We start from the raw sequence: 20,366 nt of genomic DNA on the forward strand, positions 1-20,366 counted from the left end.
ATACTCTACTAAAATGCAACAAAAAAAGGGTTTGATTCCATTAATTTTTTAGATAATCTTTTTTTATTGCACTTTGGCAGCAGATTCCTGTGTAGCTTCAGATCTGAGTTGTCTTATTAGTAAGCCTAATTTATACTTTTGTAGCAACACTATTTTTATATAATGGCAAAGAAAGGGTTCAGAGTATTTTCTTTTGTTCCTGTGTCATATGTGGCAGCACTGTTCAATGTTTCTTGAAAACATTACCCACTGTAGTGACGTGTGAATAAACTCCAACTCTGTATCAACAACACTGTTGTGTAACTTCAGTTGAATACTTGTATGTGTGTAGATTAGAAAGAGGTAAGATAAAGGATCTGCAGTATTTTATGAAGTATTCATTGTACAAAGGTCAGTTTGAAGTAGAAGTGGGTATTTACCTGGTAGTAGGCTGTCAGTAATGGCTACGCCTCTCTATTTGGACTGGTAGATCTCGGCAGACTGGCAACTTTAAAAGTAGCTCTCGGTTCAAAAAAAGTTGGGCACCCCTGCTCTAGGAGGAGATTCAGGTGATAAGGTGGGGGGGTTACCTTGGTTGGTGATTGGCTAATGGTTACACAAGCCAAAACATCGTTATGACATCATAAAGTGGCCAAAATCTGATCAGCTCATTTTCAGACAGGTTTTTATATAAATGGATCAGGACAAAAAGTGAGCGAAACTTTTTTCCTGAAACATTCAGAATCTCTTGACACAGAGGGGACACGTGTTTATGTATAAAAGACAGGAAAAAGTGGATTTTGCATAATAGGTGACCTCGAAAGCAAAGAGGCCCGGGATGATCTGTTATCAAGTTATTTGGAGGTCGAGGCTTTGTCTCACCTGAGTACGACCTGGGCCGGTGTTTTCTGATATCTCTGTGCGATGGCTGCTAGTCGAGGATCCGTCAGCAGACTCCGGTCATCTGGAGCGGCCCAGGGTCTGTCCCCGCTGCCCAGAGGACTGTACGCCGTCACACACACTGCCACGGACCTGAGGAGGAGGTGTGTGTGCTCTGTTACTGTCAGTGGTGGAGGAAGGAGATCATTTACTGAATACTAATACCACACTGTGAAAAGACCTGCTTTGAAAATGCATTGCAATGTTTTTTAAGTTAAAGTATGAAATATGATCACGAAATCGTACTTAAAAGTAAAATTGCAGAATAAGGTCCCATGTGACTGTTAGTATTATACTAGTATATATAGCTGATAATAATCCTGAATTCCTTTTTTAATGTTTGGTTTCTCAGTGATTAGAAAACGATAGATGAGATGGAATATTTAAAGAAATCATAAAAAAATGTATGCAGCTGGAGCCGGTATGTTTTTTTTGTGAAGAATGACTAAAAGATAACTATAATCGTTTCCAGTTAATTGATTAATCAATTTTTTTCCAGTTATTCTTGAATATAATATTGGGTAGTTTTATCAACAGGAAATACAATAAACTTCTCTGAGATGTAGTGGAGTAGAAGTATAAAGTGACATAAAGTCAAAGTTACATTTGAAATGAAAACAATATTTAATGGACTATAAAGAAAAGTGTCATACTGACCGACAGTGAGACAGGAGATCTGCTTGAGACAAATAAGGATGGCACTCCACCTGTGGCACAATAAGAAGGTTTTCAAGCCTATAAAAACGTTATCAAATATATTTATTCTGGACCATAAGAGCCAGATGGTACCTGGTTCACGACAGGGGCGTGTCTGGCCGTGCTGATGATGTCATCCATCTGCCTGGCGTTGAAGTTGGAGAGTCCGATAGCTTTCACCAGACCTTTGTCCACCAGGCTCTCCATGGCTGCCCAGGTGTCTCTGTAGTGTGTGTCAGAGTAACAAATACTTCCATCGTCCCTCCGAGGCATCAGCTCCTTCCCCCGCCTGAAACATCCACATAATGAAAATATGTCATATCACTCTGATCCACACGATGACAGCCTATCAGAGCCTGAGGCAGTGAAGTGTGTGCAGCGGCTCACTGGAAGGCCATGGGCCAGTGCATGAGGTACAGGTCCAGGTAGGAGAGACCCAGGTGGGCCAGGCTGGTCCTGCAGGCCTCCTCCACATCCTCCGGGTCATGCTTGGTGTTCCACAGTTTGGATGTTACAAACACATCCTCACGACGCAGAGCCTGGAGGGGGAAGGATCATAGGTGGAGAACATATGTTCAATACAGGGAAATATCTGATAGTTGAAGGATTGAGCTACACGTTTGAACCAGAAACAAAGCATGCACAAGTTTCAGCTCTGATTTTGATATTCATGAAGTTTATGAGTAAATACTTAATTAGGTTTTGCTCAACTTTGACCCCCTTTTACGTCAATACATTTGAGTTGTGTCAGTTTTTAGGTTATTGTTCGATCATTGAGTTGAGTGTGAGAGTTCTTTAGTATTTCAAGGTAAAACAGGGTGAGTACAGAAATACAAATGATCATTTTAGGGGTGAAGTATTCCTTTAATCCTAAATGTAACACTTACTATACTCGATTTACCGAAGCCATAATAACTTAGAAACTAAATATATACGATGATGTTCACTCTGTTTGGGCTTTACCAACACAAATAATCAAACTCCATTGTTTGGTTGAAAGCACCAGAGAAAGCACGTGAGTGGATCTTCAGGTACACTTGTTTTTTCAACTGCTGTTTCCAAGGTCAAGCATGAACTCAACGCCTGATTTAAGCTCAAACAGAGTTTTCCTCACCTTCCCGGAGCCGACCATGAGAGACAGAGCCCCCCCCACCTCCTGCTCGTTGCTGTACGCAGCAGCACAGTCAATGTGTCTGTACCCACAATCCAACGCTGCCAGCACGGCCTGCTTCACCTGAGGACACATACACAGACAAAACACTCTTTTTATCACATGACAATTTCCAGAAATGTGATTCAAAACTTGCATGGGGGTTTTATAGTCCTACCTGTCCTGGAGCACTCTTCCATGTGCCGAGTCCGACCACGGGCATCCTCTGCCCCGTGGAGAGGGTCAAGAAGTCGCTCATGTTTCAGCCCTGAAGACCTGAAGGGGACAGACAGAGACTCTTGTGGGACCGACCCAGTCATCATGACCAAGTACGAATACTTTGTTACTGATTATCACTCACATCGGAGTTCATTAACTCCTGCACTTCAGCAGGGGCTGTGCAGTGGTGAAGGGTAACTTACATTTACTCAAGTACTGTACTTAAGTATCATTTTGAGGTATTTGTACTTACTTGAGGATTCTCATTTTTGGTTACTTTGTACTTTAATTCCACTACATTTATTTAGTACCTTTAGTTACTTTGCAGATTTGGATTAATGATGTGAAATATATTCAACACTTAAATAAGACTTTAGTCACAACTGGAGCAAATTCACAATCTACCCTGCAGTATACAAAGTATTTAAAACTAGCTGCACCTTTACCAGCTTTGATAAACACATGAATGGAGCAATAATTATAATCAAAACATATGATGATATTATTCTGAAATTGACCAATCTGCATAACGAGTATTTTTACTTTTGGTACTTTAAGTATATTTTGATGCAAACATTTTTGTACTTTTACTTAAGTAACATTTTGATGCAGGACTTTTACTTATAACAGAGTATTCCTACATTCTGGTACTTCTCCTTTTACTGAAGTACAAGATCTGAGTACTTCTCCCACCTCTGTCTGCTGTGTCTTTGTATATACATGTGTGATGGCTAATGGCTGGAGTGTATGAACACACAGTTCATACACTCCAGACATTAGCCATCACACATGTATATACAAAGAAACAGCAGACAGCAGCAAAACAATATAAATCATTTGGTGGCCTGTTTTTTGTCATTTGTTCTATCCACTCTCTGTGTCTCAGTGGAGATATAAACCCTCTGCCCTATCGCCAGAAATAGATGATTCAGGTATTTGGCATTAGTCACAGTGCGGTGTTACTGCAGTACATCTCACAGCCTTTCAATGAGTCGCTAATGGTCTGCTATTTTCTTATCATGTGATGCACACACACAAACACACACACAATTTGTTTCACATGATCGAGTCAGTTAACACAGATCACAACACAGCATGTCATTCATTAATGCTTTACATTAAACATGAAGTGAGTTATTGTCTATTTGTTTTTTAAGTTTAGACTTTAGTTCCTACCTGTAATAGCTCTGGTAGACGGAGCGGTGATCAGCGGAGGGTATAGCTGTCCATCTGGATTTGAACAGAGGTCAAAGTCTGCCTCCGTTGTTTATCTGTAACTCAAACTCGTGGAAAATGGCCAAACTCGGCTCAACAAAAAACAGAAAGTTAAATATTTATTGGTAATGTTTGATCAAACAAGATTCTTAAAAGAATTTCTTATCTCCATTTGTTGGTTAAAGCAGATCTGTCAGTTCGTTCACACATCATTTTGTTTTCAACTGATGTTATTCTGGGTTTAGAAACCTAGTTATTTTTAAAGTGTATGATCATCTGTATTCCTAAACATCTCTGCCAGACATATCTGTACCAACAGAGAATGAGCTGTGGTGGAAGAAGTGCTCTTTGAAACAGTTAATTGTACCAAAAAAGACTTATTCTGCACAGAAGTGCCCCCTGTGATTGATATTTTATTATAAGGTGCATTATTAGATCTAATAGGGATGCATCCATGTATTAAGCAGCATTTTACTGTTGTAACAGGTCAGTTGTCTATACAGTTCAGTTTTGGTCCACTGGTTCTGAACCCAGGGGCCCCTCTCACCGTCAGGCAGAAAAGCCGAAAAACAAAGTTCTGCAACACACACCTTTTAATCAATTTTTTGAGCTTGTCTTTAACGGCATAATGTCAAACTTTACCTTTTTGAATCACAGAAAACAAACAAAACCATGTTAGGTGTTTGGAGTGAAAATCTCTCCTAGATGGAACTGCTAAAGTTTCCTAAGCTGTTATTTGAAGTATTTTCAAAACAAATCCTGTTTTAAGATAAGAGGTACTTTATTGATCCCAAATTGCGAAATGTTTGCATTGCAGCATAAACAAACAAAATAAGGCATTGCACATAAGTAGAAACTAAAGAGTAGAAATAAACAATACTAGAAATTAAACATCTCAAAATAGAATTAAAGCAGCATTAAAAAGTAGAAAATATAAAGAAGACTGTGAAGATAAAACATCTATAAACTCTGACAAGTAATTTCTTGAACCTCAAAAGTCCCTATAGTTGTGTAAACACATGTTAACATACTTATTAATGTAAGAATGTGAGGTGCACATGCTGTTAACATACTCAGGGAGGTGATCATTCTTGAATGAGAAACTCAAATGACACACACTGTAAGTTCACACATTTGGTTTATTTGTAGCTATTTTGAAAAGATCATAAATATTATTGACTGCACCTAAGCAGTGACAGGCTTCCAGCAGCTGCACTTGTGCTTCCTGTTGTCGCCACATCCCCCCCCCCAGGCCCCGAGCAGCAGGACGCTCACACACAAGTCATTCAAGTTGTTCCCACCATCTCATAGTTAGTCAATTTGTCTTGAATGACATAAAAGTGCATTTATCAACATGTTTCAACAAACATTTTCCCATTGACGTGATATATGACCTTCTGCTGCTGCCTGCATGAAACCATTCTCACACATACATCATATCTCTGTCGTACAGTAGGAAGAGCTGAAGAGAGGATCAGAGCTCAGACAGAGAATGTTAAAAAAACCTGTTTCCTAAACATCAAAACACATTTGATGTTCACATGTTACAGAGGAAAGGAGCAGATATCAAAAACCATGAAACCAAGTAGACACAGAATTGGTCTACATTGGCACTGCCTCCAGTAGCACCGAGATATGGCCTTCAAATGGCACAGGAGGCATCAGAATAAATAAAGCTGTGTTTCCCAGAGAAAGCTCCACTGTGTACTACGGACTTCAGATATATTCCTCTGGGAAATCCAACCTGTACTTGTATGGCACTTAACAGGGATGCACTGGCACATTTCAACAATTTTGCATCACATCTCTCCAAAAATGTCCTCACTCACATAAAAGTATAATATGGTGATTGACATTACATTGCTTACTGAAGGTTGTCCAAGATCACCAGTTGTTATTGTCTACAAAAGCATAGGGCATCGTCTGTGCTGGTTGTGTTTATTACAGTGTAACATTGTGTGTGCATGTATGTTCACATACGTGTTATGACACCGTGCTAAGGCACCTGAATGTCCCTCAGATAGCAAGCCAGGCAGTTCAGAAGGGAAAGCACCCATATGATGTGTAGATTGTATTGTCCGAGCTTACACTGCTGTTATTGTCCATGATTGTCATACCTAGATTTTCCAATGAAGCTGAGATACGCTCATATTGTTTGGAGTAGAGCAGTACTATACATGCGCAGTTAATCACGCATCAGTATACAGCTGATTATAGGAGACAACAAAATGGCCTACAAACTAGTAGGCGGCAAATAGGGGGGAAGGGGTTAAGTTAAAACCGGGGTTTGCACTGAACACACTGCTGGTACACTCAAGGTAAAAATAAATAATCCTCTTTAAAACTTCCTTCAGAAAGAAAAACTCTGGAAAAAGTTTCTTTAAAAAAAAAAAAAAGATCTCGCACTTCATCCTATCACAAAAAGTTGAGGATCAGAGAGTTGGACAGCATATAAAACCCACTGATAAATCCGTAAAAAAACTGTGTTAAGAGAAAAACAGCTCATGGTGCTGAGCCCACCCTCAACACAACTCTGCTGCTTGGCTCTCTGTGTGTGTGTGTTTGTTTGTGTGTTTGATTGGGCCTGAAAACAAAACAAAGATGAATAATTACATCCTGATTCTGCCACTCATCTTGGCATTCTTCCTTCGTCCTCCCACTGCAAAGTCCCTTCAAACAGCAGCGTCTGTTCGATGCTGCGTGCGTCAACTGAGGACATCAGGAAGTGGGAAGGGAAACTACAATAAGGGTCAGAAGGGTTGAGAACTAGGGTTTGGGTCATTTAGTCTGAAGTGAGGTAATGGGGGGTACGGTGAGTCCTCCTATGACTGGGGGAGATGTTGTCTGATAATCTCTCTGGACTGAGGGGGAATTCTGTCGGGAAAACGGACAGAGAACTCCACGATGAGGTCGCCGCGCTGTGACGGGTTCTTTGGGAACGGCAGGCCTTCCCCTCTGAGTCGCTTCACCGTCCCCGGCTTGATGATGTCGTGACACGGGAGCGAGATGATGCGGTTTTCCAACGTGGGAATGCTAACTGTGCAGCCACACAACGCCTGGAGAGGAAGAGAGGAGAGGGTTCAAATGAAAATGTGAATTTGTCTTTTTGCCAAGTAGGTTTTCACATACAAGGAATTTGTTTTGGTTTAAGTGTTTCCATAAAATAAAATGTTAAATAAAATTAAAATAAAAAAAATAAAAACAGTTGAAAAATCTATTATAAAAATGTTTTTAAAAACCCATAACAATTGAAAAAAAGGAAACACAACAAGAATATGACAAATTACTGTGAAGGAATAGTAACATATGCACAGTATATCTGGGTTAAAAGAAGAAGAGCAGTGCAGTTAACATTTTGAGTAGGAAGGAAATGCCAAAGCCGTGAATATCTCAATGACTTCATGTTTCCATGAACTCAAGACTATAGCTTATCTTCTCTCAGTATGTCATCTGAACATTTCAAACTTCCATGTGTCTGTTCTGTGTGTGTGTGTGTGTGTGTGTGTGTGTGTGTGTGTGTGTGTGTGTGTGTGTGTGTGTGTGTGTGTAGGTAGAAGTGTGCGTGAGTGTGTAGTTGTGTGAGTGTTGGAGGGGCTTCACATTGCACAAGGGGTCTAATTTTAGCAACGGTCTCATAGCCGGGACTAATGAAGTGAGGCAGGAATCGGCTGAGCTCGTAAATAGTTGGAGGGCTTGTCAGATGGGCTGGCAGGGCAAGGAGAGAGACATACGTGCGCACACACACACACACACACACACACACACACACACACACACACACACACACACACACACACACACACACACACACACACACACACACACACACACACACACACACACACACACACACACACACACACACACACACACACACACACACACACACACACACACACACACACACACACACACACACACACACACACACACACACACACACACACAGACACACACACACACACAACCCTAACCCTGACCATACGCTGTTAGTCTGGCCTTCGGTTACCAATTTAGCATGGGAACAAGTTAAGATCTGCCAATTATCAATGATTGATTATTGCTTTGATTCAATTTAAAACACAAGGTACAGCTGAGGCAGATGAACTAAAGAGAAGTGATTACAATTCATCCAGAGGGGAAGGTGATAGTTTACTAGTTATTGGGACTTTTCAGCAAAATCACCAAACGGTGGTGCTAAAGGAAAGTTAGGGGATCACTAAAGTCCTTGTATTGTCTGGGAAGCATGACTCCCTTTCAGGCACAGGTAATGGCATGTGTAAGAGATGAGATAAACCATGAGATAAAGCATTTGTGTGGTACCGGGGAGAATTAAAAAGACATCAAAAGAGTCTGAATACTCTATTAAGAGAAGAATTAATGTCTCATTAATGTCTAAGACACATTTCATCAAGCTATGTAGCTCATTAAGTCGTTGATGTATCCTTCTCATTCCAAAGCATACCAACTCTTTACACTCCCGAGGTATTTAGTCTGTCATGATGTAATAGTGATTCTGCCGGGATTGGCACATGCTTAACCTCTCACACCAGGTCCCTGTCGTCATGCCACCAATGTTGTATCAAAGCTGCTGGAGATGTTTTATGTCTAGTCTGGCGTGTTAACAGTTGGAGTTCAGTCGGGCAGAGCAGCTGCTTCTCAGGACAGACAGTTTTCCAGCCATAACATCATCCTCCTTTTACACGCTACATACATGATAAGTGAGTAAGCCTGTGACTGTGATGGAGACTCATCCTCTTGCTATGAACACGTCCATTCACGAACACAAGTCTTACACACAGACAGGTTGCCATGACGCTGGGCACACACTGCCAGCTGATATGAGGACCCACTGATTACATAAGCCTGAGCTCAGACAACCGCTCTAGAGACACCAAAACACACACACACACACACACTTTGAATTGGCTATACTTTTACAGATGACCTTCATTCCTTTAGGGTCACATCCTAATGTTAAACATCTTTCTTACATGGCACCCGGCAGTTATGATCAGCTGTTTTTAACCAAAAGGACTCGTTAAAAGTCTACTCATAATCCAAAATGTGTTGACTAATTAGTAAACTATTCAAGTCGACCTACCGCGCCGGCAGTGGACCACTCTGAACCGTCTACGAACTGGGGTCGGTCGCTTTAAAACATCGATGAAGACGTGGGGCTTGGCGGACAGTGCGGCATGCGAGTGCGGTGACCCTGAGCAGACCGCTGTCCATATAATCACCATCTGCCCCTTATATAGACCACCCTCGGAAGCCAGCCTCTTCGACCTAGGACCAGAGATGCGGGCATGGCTACACGACACCGAGTTGGACCTCTAACGTTACACGAAAGAAGAAGTATTCAAGTCGAAGACAATATTCCCCAACTATTATGATAATCCATGAATTGTTTTTCAATCAAAAACTGCTTCTAAATTATCAAGAATTCCTGCTTTTCTCTGCTTTACATAACATTAAACTGAATATCTTTTTGTTTTGGACTGAAAAAACAAGACATTTAAAGACATCAACGTGGACTTTGTCAAACTAGGATGGATATATTTAGCTATTTCCTGACATTTTATAAAACAAATAATTGATGGAGAAAATAATAAGCAAAGCTGTGGGCCGTCTATTCAGCTTCTGCTGTGTTTAAGTATTTGCATAACAATTGTTAAAATATGCACATGCTTCCTCACTCCCACTGACTGAACATATTCTACCATCACGGATAAACTGTATATTTGCCTTTTTAATTGATATCAGAAGTGTTGCTGTAAATGGCCCACTTTGCCTTTAGAGCCTCACAGCTACAGTTAGCACCTACGTGTGTTTTGGACGTGGGTTTTCGCTGCTGGGCTGAGTGACAGGAGCTAGACGGTCACAGATGATACCAACACACTGCAGAGGGACCATTAACGGCAGAAAGATCAAATTCCTGCTAAGCTCTCTAACTGCTTCTGACTGCTGTCAAGGTGAAGACATCGCAGGGCTGCCTCTAGCAAAGCAGAGTCTCAGAGGAGTTTACAGCGAGGTCAAACGAGCTTGGCGGCACTAAATAAAAACTGCTCACCGGGACATACTTCAGGCTGTAAACAAACCTGAGCATGGTGACTCATACAGGGGGCGAAATGAGACTATAGACTGCATAATAACCAATGTTGTTGTTGTTTAGAATGGGCACTGATTGGAAACAATCATCTTGTTGGCCTGGTTTATTATATACGGGTGCATTGCATAACATCTGCAACATTATATGGCCTGTGTGCAGCATGTTGCCGTTGCTCTGCTTACCCTGAATCACATCTTCAGGAAAGCAGAGTGGAGCAGAGGAATATGAGCTCTTACTTGCTTTGGATACTGAATCATCTGACCCACTTCCCTGATATTCCCAAGATAGGCCCTCCACCCCCTATTCTCAGCTCCACTTCTCTCCCCCATCGCGTCTTTAGCTGCATCAGAATTAAGTCTCTTATCTGGCTGCCATAAGAGCAGAGGACTTAGCTGTGGGACTTCTGCGGTGCAAACTTCATTGTGGGTTTGTTCAAAAGCCATCTCCTGCTTAGTGCCACTTAATCAACTGCACTGTGCTCTCATTAAATAGACTGTCTTCATGACGTGCAGGGACCCTTGTTTACCATTGAATTACCTCATGGAGTCGGAGCTGCTTTTAGAGGGAAAATGTTCAAAATTGGTTTGAGCGGAGAACAAACTACTCCCCTGACATCTCCGACTCTTTGAGAACATCTGCTATTACGCCAGCCATGTTAGGGCAGGCCAGTGAGTGGCAGCAGAGCAGAGCTGTGCTGGACCCGATGCCCCTGTAGGAGCGGCTAATTAAATGTCCTGCCAGTCACATTAATAGCAGCCTGGATTGTCACCACTGTCACACTACAATGAATCTTTAACAACCGAGTGTGTTTGCAAATACCCTTGAAGATGCAAGAGAGTGTGCGCCTGAGTGGATGTGTATGCCTGTGTGTAGTTTTGTTGTGCCTGCCTGCATGTGCGTTTATGGATATTAATTCATACAGCAGTGCAGAACAAGTGAGGAGGATGGCTCTGTGCCGGTCGCACAAGGACATCACATTCTGCTGCTCCTCTCACACTGCAGCGACAGAGACTTTGCCGCTCACTGATCCTGGCTTCAGCAACACACACACATGCACACTCCCTCCTTAACATGACATGTATATCCACCTACCCGAGAAATAGTAATAGCCTTATATTAAAGTCACACCTTTTCACCATTTGACAAGACATGAATGACACAAAGAAAAGGCAATTTTTAGATTTTCATCCAAGCCTTTGCAGCTCGATGAATGCATTCACTTTTCCGTCTGGTTTGCTCCACTGGGAATCAAACTTCCAACCTCAGCAACATTATCTACTAATTTGCATGCACTGAGACAAAGAGAGAGCACTACAGATAGACAGATGAGCAGAGGCACAAAACAGAGATGATAGATGACAACGCACCTCTTTTAGAGTGATCTTGCAGTTAAAAATGATGTTGGAACCGTCTCTCTTTAAGTGGACGTGCCCTTTGTCTTTCAGCACAAAGGCTATGTCGGCAGGAATGTTCTCAGGGGTCTCGTCCCCCTCCTTGGGGAAGGTGATCTTGGTCCCCTCCTTCCATCCCTTCTTGATGATAATGTTGAGGATCTTGTCCTCTGTCCTCATGCTGCGGCCGTCCGGGTTCAGCCTGCGCCGCGTGATCTTCATTCGCTTCGTGCAGCCGTGGAAGATCTCTTCCAGCGAGACCTTCAGCTCGTGGACCACCGGGGGGTCCTGCTGCTTTCGCCCTGTCCCCAGGCGCTCTGAGTGCACCCCCCGCCTCCTGCGACCCTCTCCTGGGAAGCCGTTGTTCACCCCCGCTGGGAAGCCGAACTGCCTCCCGATATGAGCGAAGGGGTCTTCCTCTTCCATGTCCATGTCCTGCTCTGCGTCGTGGTCGTTGTGAAAGGAGAAACCGTTGGAGCGGCTGTGGCTGCGGTTGGAGCCAAAAAACATGTCGAAGGGGTTGGAGCCGCCAAAAAAGGAGGCGAAGGTGGCGTGGGGGTCTCCATGGAAGGTGTAGTGGTACGTTGAGCTGCCAGGAACACCTGAAGTGCTGCTGCCGCCATTCCTCAAACCTGAAAGAAATAGGAGAGAGAGGAACGTGAGATGCGCAAAACACCCATGCTGAAAAACACACATCAAAATGAAGTCAGATACCAGACACAGGACCGTGTTCAGAAAATACTTTGTGTGGGTAAGAGCACAGAGAAGAGCACAGCCCACGTGGGCAGGTAAATCCCACAGCATCAGTGATCTGCACACAGCCCTGGTGGTGGTGGAGGAATTCATCAAATACCAGGTCACTCCATCCAACACCCACACACCTTTTCAACAGAGACACACATGCATGAAACACCCACAAATGTACAGCAGCCGCCGCTATTCATAACTCAACCACGTAATGATCTTAAGCCATCTGTCTGTCAGCTAACACACACACACACACACACACACACACACACACACAGACACACACACACACACACACACACACACACACACACACACACACACACACACACACACACACACACACACACACACACACACACACACACACACACACACACACACACACACACACACACACACACACACACACACACACACACACACACACACACACACACACACACACACACACTAGCAGCTGAGGTAGACTATGAGGTATTAGAGCTAGTAAGTGTTGTTGACACTGAAGACAACAATCACACACACGTTTCAGCACATACACACACTTACAAGAAAGCATGGAAGAACACAGTATCATTACTTGAGTGATTGACCCCCCTCCCCTCCCCCCAAAGCCCTTTACTATGATATAACATGCTGTTCCTGAGCTATTTTAATAACAACTTAATACATCATAACGCATGTATAACAAGGCCTGCACTCTCTGACCGCTTTCAGTCTGTGATCATACACAGACAGACAGGATCAAACCCAGACATGAACCCCCCCTGCCCCCTACTCACCTTCCTCTCCTAGCTGATCATAGACCACCCTCTTCTTGTGGTCGCTGAGTACCTCATAGGCCTCTGCGATCTCCTTGAACTTCTCCTCTGCGTTGGCGTCCTTGTTCTTGTCGGGGTGGAAGCGCAGGGCCATGCGTCGGTAGGCCTTCTTGATCTCATCCTCGTTGGAGCCCTTGGAGATGCCCAGGGTCTTGTAGTAGTCCTTTCCCATTGTTGCACACACTGTCGGGATTGGGACCCCCCTCTTCAGCTCAGGCTGTGGTCAGTCACTGGTGAGAGATACCAGGCTACTGTCAGATTAGCAGCATAATGTCCTATCTCCATCTTCAGAGCTTTACTGTGAAATCTATTTGGCAATAGTTCGATTTGGGAACACAGAGTGCTAGTTAAGGCTGCTATATCTCATGTCGATTAACTTTTTGGTCTATAAATTGTCAGATGATGGTGAAAATTCAACTCAAAGCCCAAGATGACATCCTCAACACGAAGACATAGTTAACTGTCATAAAGGAGTAAACTATCCAGAAAGTACTCACATTAAAGAAGAGGGAATTAGGTAATTTTTACATTTGGTAATAAATGACTAAATGACTCTTGGCAATTAATCAATTATCAAAATGTGTTACGTTTATAGTAATAGTTGACAACTATTTGATGAATGGATTAATCTTCAGCTCCATTGTTGGTTTTACTATCTGTTGCTATGGGGATGTGGTGGTAGCTGAGCTGATGCAGAGGAATCCCCTTTATCTGCTTTATGAAGATCTCCATATCAGCTCGGACCAGCAGGTTAGCTATTAATAACACCTACTTTGATTTATTTAAAATGCACTTATTTTGAAATCTGATTTTGTGCAATAAATAGAAATCACTTGGCTTCTGGCTGATCCCAGATCTGCTGCCAGCTGGAGACACAACGTGTCAGACAAACACCTTCACTGCGGAGCCTCTGAGCAGCACACACTGATCCTCTGTTCACCAGAAGTGGACGGAGAAGTCTGGTTACATAAAACGCTATGATAGTATTGTAGTCTGCTAATAATAGCGTATTTCAGACAAAGAGATACCGGTGCGCTATACAAAGAAAGAGCACACAGTCTTAAACTCCGACAATTCACACCAATAATTCATACCATCATTTACACCAACTATTTGGGTTAACCGACCAATAAACCCTAGTATAGTTGTACTATAGTATAGTATAGATCATTTGCCATAATTACCCATACAATGAAAAGGGAATATTAATGAGAGAAAGCCAGGCTCACCACGAGATCGAGACAACTCGATTACAGGGAAAAGAAAGAAAAGAAAGCAATGGAAAACAAAGATAATCCTACCCGAATGCTCAGCAATAAATGAAGAATATCACAACGACATGGTCCCACTCCTCTCTGCTGTTTCTGCTGCCGCCTTGCACTGCTGGTCCTTATAAATTGACGTCAGGACGCCGGGAGGATCACAGTCTCTGAAATAACCGGTGAGCAAACATCTGACGTTTCAGTGGAAAACCTCGGACAACTGCCCAGCCCGCCTGCCATAAACCCACATCCATCACACACACACCGACTGGAAATAGGACCGAAACCACCGGGCTACCATCGGGATTCAAAGGAAAATCCAATTGGGGGGAAAGTTCCTAATGTGTTTCAGTCATAAATATCGATTACATTGTCCATTCACTTATTTATCGAGGTAACACTTCCAATCCTTTATATTCCCTATATGATCATGATCTTCCCCCTTCCAACATTTCGGGACTGAAATCTGAACGGATTAATTAGTACAAATATATTTTACATGTTTTGGTTTCCTTACCGAGCCTGTGTCCGATGGTCCCGTCTGAGTCTAAATCCCTTAGCAGTCTGGAGCAAACCCAGCCCTCTCCACCAGTAGCAGCCAGCTCTTTGTTCAGGATCTGCTCACACACCCTCAGCATTCACACTGAGAGGTACACTTAAGTTTGATTTAACAATTTGAATTATGAGCAGAGCTGCATTGCTTTAATTCCCTCATTAAATCAGTCTGAACAGGCATGTAAGAGGCAGGGCTTCACTGTTCAGAGAAACAGAGTCATACTTAGATAGCGAGAGAGAAATACAGAGAGAGTCCTGATAAACGACAGAAAAGCAATCACCTGATTAAAAAAAAGCATGATCGTGTGGTCGTGCCTGGGTTGGTATAAACCCTGCTGAGTCATGTGATGACTCCCTATAGCCCTACTCATCATTTTTGATCTTTTATCTTTGTAAAGAACATCCTACTCTCACTGACACGAGACCCTAAAGTTCACACCAACTTTAACAAGTTCATCCACTTTAATGTCCTGACCTAAAACCTCACCCCCGATGACTTCAATGTGAACATCAAAATGACCCAGCTAACCCTAAAACTTGACACATGCAGGATAATGCTATAGGGAAACCTGGTCCTGGGGTAAACACCAACACATAATTAAACTATTAGAAACCAGTTGTAAGGTTGGAGCTACAGGATTTCTGGGTCAGTTTTTCACTTTCACTGGTATGATTTGACTGGATCTGCCAATTATTCACCTTTATACTACACCTTAACCTAACTATACTTTCAACAGGAACCCCAACCTCTACTTCATGCCCTCAATCCAGATATAAACCAACATTCACTTTTATCCTGAAGGCCATACATTACAGATTAAATAACAGCCTACCAAGCTTTCTAAAAATCAAACATAACACCAGGTCTGAGTCATTATTGATGACTTTTACCGATAAGTAGGTACTCAGTGGTGAAGTGCTTCTGTTCTGCTGGGTCAATGTGATAGAAAGAAGGAAAGAAAGAAAGACTCATTTAAGCCTGAGTCATCCTTCACCACCGGAGTGGCGAGGAGGTGCAAGAAAGGTGGGTGTCTCAATTGGAGGAGCCTGTCAGACACACACAAATAAACACTTGTTCTCACACACACATATGCATGTACTCTCACACACTAAACATTGAAAACAATGCAAGGACATAGAGAGAGACATTCCTGTGTGTCCAGCTGAGAGTGGGTTTGGGGCTTCAGGGAGGGTCTTCAGGCCAGTGCAGCTGTCCCAGCAGAGCAACTGGTCAGCAGGAGTGTTGTCCATGAGGGCCCTCTGTTCGGGACACTGGGACATGTTGAAATCAAATGCAATGCACTTAGGGAAATATGCACCGACTGTACCAAGTGTATACTAATACTACTACTATAACTAAGTACTAATACCACAATGTAAACATACTATGTAACAGGGACAAGGAAATATACATTGGGAATATTACTTTGGCAAAATGTAAGTATATTCAAGAAAATGTACTGAAAAGTAAAAAAAAAAAAACTAGATATACACTATTATATACTCAGTTATAATTACTCATGCATCAATGTAAAATCAACATTTTACCTTTGCAGTTTTACGAGTCATTAGCCATTTGTATAAAAGTGAGCCAATTATTATTTTTATACGTAATTAATTGGCTGATTACTTTTGGATTAAAGGTTTGTTTGGTTTGTAATAAGTATTCAACAAATCATATGACATCTTCAAATTTAAAATAATATAATCTTCATGTTTCAAGCCATGAAATGTTTTCGCATTATTAATAACAAAACAGTTTTATGAGCTAAAAGAAACTAGTAACTTAAGCTGTTGGATAATTATGAAAAAAAACTACAAAGGAGGTAGGAGAGGCTTAAGTGGCATTCAAAGAAAACTGACAAGTAAAATACAAGTGCTTCAAATGTGCATAGTACTTTCGAAATGCTCTTAGCGACTCTCCACCGATGCACATATTATACAATAAACCTTCTCATTACTGTCGGCAGGTCTTGCATAACTTGTCAGATTTCTGATAATTGTGTTTCTGCAATCCGCACAGTGTGTCTGCAGCCTTATTGCCAATGATGACCGAGGGGAGCGGATCCACCACGTGCGGCTCTGATTGTCTATGAACAACTGATGCTAGGTTTCCATGGTGACATGGGAATCTGCCAGACAGGGATTTGTCTGCCAGGAATACCCTGTCTCAGCAAAGGGTCCTATATGGGTGTGTGTGTGTGTGAGAGAGTAACAATTAGGTGAGGCTTTGGGAGCAAGCTGTCACGTAAACATTGCCTCCACTGTACTTCACCACCTGAGCCGAGGGAACAGAAGGTTAATTAAGTTGCAAAAGGAGATAGAGGACACAGAATACACCAGAGGCTGTTTTTGAGTGAAAAATAGCCAGTCGTAAGTGTCTGTAAGCATCTCCCACCTCCTCTCTCACAGCCTCAGAACAACCCGTCCTCTCTACCTCCTCTCTCACTTATACCCTTCCTGTAACCATAGAGACCACAGTTGCCTGAAGAGAGGTTCACCCAGACAGTTGGGTTGGTGTTAAATGAGGACGCTGGATGTTTTTGTGCACAATTTACAGACCCCCCCGCCGTTCCCTCCTGAACAATCTTCTTTCAACTAAAGACGTGCTGTACCTTCACAGAGAGAACAACAGGATGCTGATGACAGTTAAATTACAAACACAAAGCACACGCTCGTCTTTGAGACAAGGAAGCTTTATTCTCAGTTTGACCATCTGCAGCGTTATGTCAGGTTTGTTGTGCACATTGTGTCCTGTATTGCCGTCTGGACCTTTTGTCTCTCTCACTTATTCTTAACAACTCAATTCATAAAACAGTTACGTGACGTGTCAGCGGGGTTTAGATCAGTCTCTCAGAGGCTCGATGTACACATAGTCCTCGATTGCTGTGTTGAGTTGATAAATAACAGCTGAGACATTCAGTTCTCTTTATTGAACATATTCCTGTCTCCTTTGTGCAGCCCAGCACAGAGCTCCCTCCTCCAGCAGCCCTACAGACCCATTCCTGCTTACTGACTCATAACAAATAAATTCTTCTGACATTAAGAGTCACCACATAACACAGGCGATAAAGCGGGCTTCAGGCCGCACAAGTGCAGCACGATTATTACTGAGATGGCACAGAGCAACAGAAGTGGTGAGCTGAAAAGAATAATTAAAATGTGAATACTGTTGGATGTACAGTATGGAGGTCGGAAAAAACGGAATTATCTGCCTTAAATGACCCAAACATTTGTGTATATAAGTCCAGTTACATAGTACCTCCAACAACGTGACACCCCTGCCCTCAGTAATACCAACAGCATCAGTAATTTGTGTAACAGAGCACACACTACTTTATAAGGAAGCAAAGTAGTGCGGGACATTGTAAGTGGTACTTATATAGCATGTGCCCATTCAGGCTGCAGTTTTTGTATCCAACTGAGACAGATGAAACAAGCAGAGTGCACGGTCAAGACGTTTTAAGTAGCTGAGCAAATGAAAATAACATCTCTTTGGCAGAAACAAGGAAAGCACTTGTGGCTGGACGGAAACATAATACTGGCAAATGCTCTGTAACTAAACATTATCACCTGTGTTCAGCATCTAGGATCGAGAGATTTCAGATTGTAGCTTTTAGCTAGATGCTAGCATTAACAGCTGAGATGTAGCAGGCATTTAACCCCTAGATTTCCTGGTATGTCCCCCCATTTTTAAAAAGGTACTACTAGATGTTAGTCTATTAGATCTGTCATTTAATCTCTTTTAAAATATCTGTGGACCTTCAACTATTTTACTCACTCCTAAAGCCCAGCGAGGAATTCTGATGAATGAATTCTGCTTCAATAAATATGTGCAACTTTCTCTAAAATCAAGAATAAAAACAGATGTGTTGCAAGCCAACAGGCAAGTTATTTAGAAAGTAACAAGGCATAAACATGAGGGAAGAAAGCAAAGTGCGAGTAAGGATAAGAGATTAGCACATAACATTTTCTGATGCTTCCGACTGGTTTCAACCTTCATCACCAAGTATTTTTCTCAAATGCAGTCAGCATCTGTCTCACAAAAGCTCTCGCTGATGAGTCTCAAGGCTTTTTCTGATATAAAAGCAACAGCAATTCAGTGTCATTGCTGTGCAGATCAGAGGTCACTGTATTTTCCACAGGAGACAAACTTCCTCTCGGCCCTCCAGGATGAGTGTCAGGTAAAATCAAGGTTAACGGATAATGTGCAGATATCTGAGGTCCGGGTAAAGGAGGTTGGCGAGCAGGGCCAGCAGGCGGGGTCCGTCTCTGAGACAGTGTCCTGGGTAGCGGATGAACTGGACAGCTTTATTCACAGAGTCCTCTAACTCTGCATACTGCTTATTGCTGGGCATGGCCTCCAACACCCCCAGCATCTACATCCAGGGAAAAAGACGAGGTATTTTTAGGAGGTAATTGCAGACTATACATCGAAAACACTGTGTTTGCAGTTTTGTTGCATACTTGCTGTGCTTTCGCAGAGAGCTGCAGGTCACCGGTGGGTTGGATTCGAAGCTCGGTCTCTGACGGCACCTGGATGGACAGGAACGCTGCCAGACTGCGCACCACCACCCTGAACCTGGATGAACATGAGGTACATATTAACAGGCAGTTTATCAACATGGATTAAATTCATATTTCACTCTGATTAGAGTTGATCCAGAAGAGTGGTGCAGGAAGGTGTTAGCATTGAAAAATCATAAAGAGTGTTAATATGGGGAGATTATCCTGCTAAACATAAGATGCTAGTATCATAAATGTTTGTTTGCCACAGAGCATTTTTCCAGGTATATCTAGTAAAATACTTCATTCCTGCACCACTCTGAACCAATACTCTGAACCAATACTCTGAACCAATACTCTGAACCAATACCAGTGTGGAAAATACCTCCTAAAAACATGGATCGTGTATCGGGGTGTACGCGAGTCTGTGAACCAATCCAACATCATGTAATCATATCATTTAAGAGCAAATGTATTCTACACAGGAACAACAACAAGAAGTGTGACTTGCTACCCAATCTGTACATCCTGCCTGATCAATAAGCATTTGCAACTCTTAACTGAGATGATAAAGACGCGAGATAGCTCGCTTGCTAGCTTTGCACCTGCCTTTACTGATAGAACAAGCGCTAGCAGAGGAGTACAATTGACCAGACTAGCTCACAAAATGCTCAAACAAACAGGGTTAGTAGTAAACATCTGAAATAAATTCAGAAGAAATACATTTTAGTTTTCAATGCAGTGATATTGCATCGGACTTGGTACCCATCG

At 42.5% G+C, this 20,366-nt stretch overlaps 3 protein-coding genes across 7 annotated transcripts in view; all 3 read right to left on the bottom strand.

The window, feature by feature from the left end:
- Positions 1-861: 861 nt before the first annotated feature.
- akr1a1a (aldo-keto reductase family 1, member A1a (aldehyde reductase)) lies at positions 862-4,247 on the bottom strand (the record flags this gene model as incomplete). The annotated part of the gene is given in 7 exon segments (XM_034217200.1): positions 862-1,011; positions 1,576-1,625; positions 1,708-1,903; positions 2,002-2,153; positions 2,729-2,848; positions 2,943-3,040; positions 4,160-4,247. Coding segments are annotated over 6 exon segments (749 nt in total), but the record flags the coding sequence as incomplete, so codon positions are not given.
- Positions 4,248-5,317: 1,070 nt separating this feature from the next.
- On the bottom strand, positions 5,318-15,671 carry dnajb5 (DnaJ heat shock protein family (Hsp40) member B5). 5 transcript variants are annotated; one of them, XM_034217194.1, is made up of 5 exons: positions 15,052-15,666; positions 14,574-14,701; positions 13,234-13,502; positions 11,678-12,333; positions 5,318-7,254 (listed from the first exon to the last, which is right to left on the bottom strand). In XM_034217194.1, the coding sequence occupies exons 3-5, from the start codon at positions 13,442-13,444 to the stop codon at positions 7,021-7,023; spliced, it is 1,101 nt and encodes a 366-aa protein (XP_034073085.1). In that variant the 5' UTR covers positions 13,445-13,502; positions 14,574-14,701; positions 15,052-15,666; the 3' UTR covers positions 5,318-7,020. The 5 variants fall into 5 exon arrangements, with proteins under 5 accessions (XP_034073085.1, XP_034073086.1, XP_034073088.1 ...); XM_034217195.1 differs by lacking the exon at positions 14,574-14,701 and having other exon boundaries at positions 15,052-15,671; XM_034217197.1 differs by lacking the exon at positions 15,052-15,666 and having other exon boundaries at positions 13,234-13,489; positions 14,574-14,868.
- Positions 15,672-18,003: 2,332 nt separating this feature from the next.
- Positions 18,004-20,366, bottom strand: part of epg5 (ectopic P-granules autophagy protein 5 homolog (C. elegans)) — a 32,906-nt gene continuing 30,543 nt past the window's right edge. The window contains 2 exon segments of the mRNA XM_034217199.1: positions 18,004-19,468; positions 19,557-19,671. Of these exon segments, the coding sequence (XP_034073090.1) occupies positions 19,286-19,468; positions 19,557-19,671 (298 nt within the window). The 3' untranslated portion in view covers positions 18,004-19,285.

The sequence above is a fragment of the Gymnodraco acuticeps genome, unplaced genomic scaffold (assembly GCF_902827175.1).
Source record: "Gymnodraco acuticeps unplaced genomic scaffold, fGymAcu1.1, whole genome shotgun sequence".
In the NCBI taxonomy this organism is placed as follows: Eukaryota; Metazoa; Chordata; class Actinopteri; order Perciformes; family Bathydraconidae; genus Gymnodraco; species Gymnodraco acuticeps.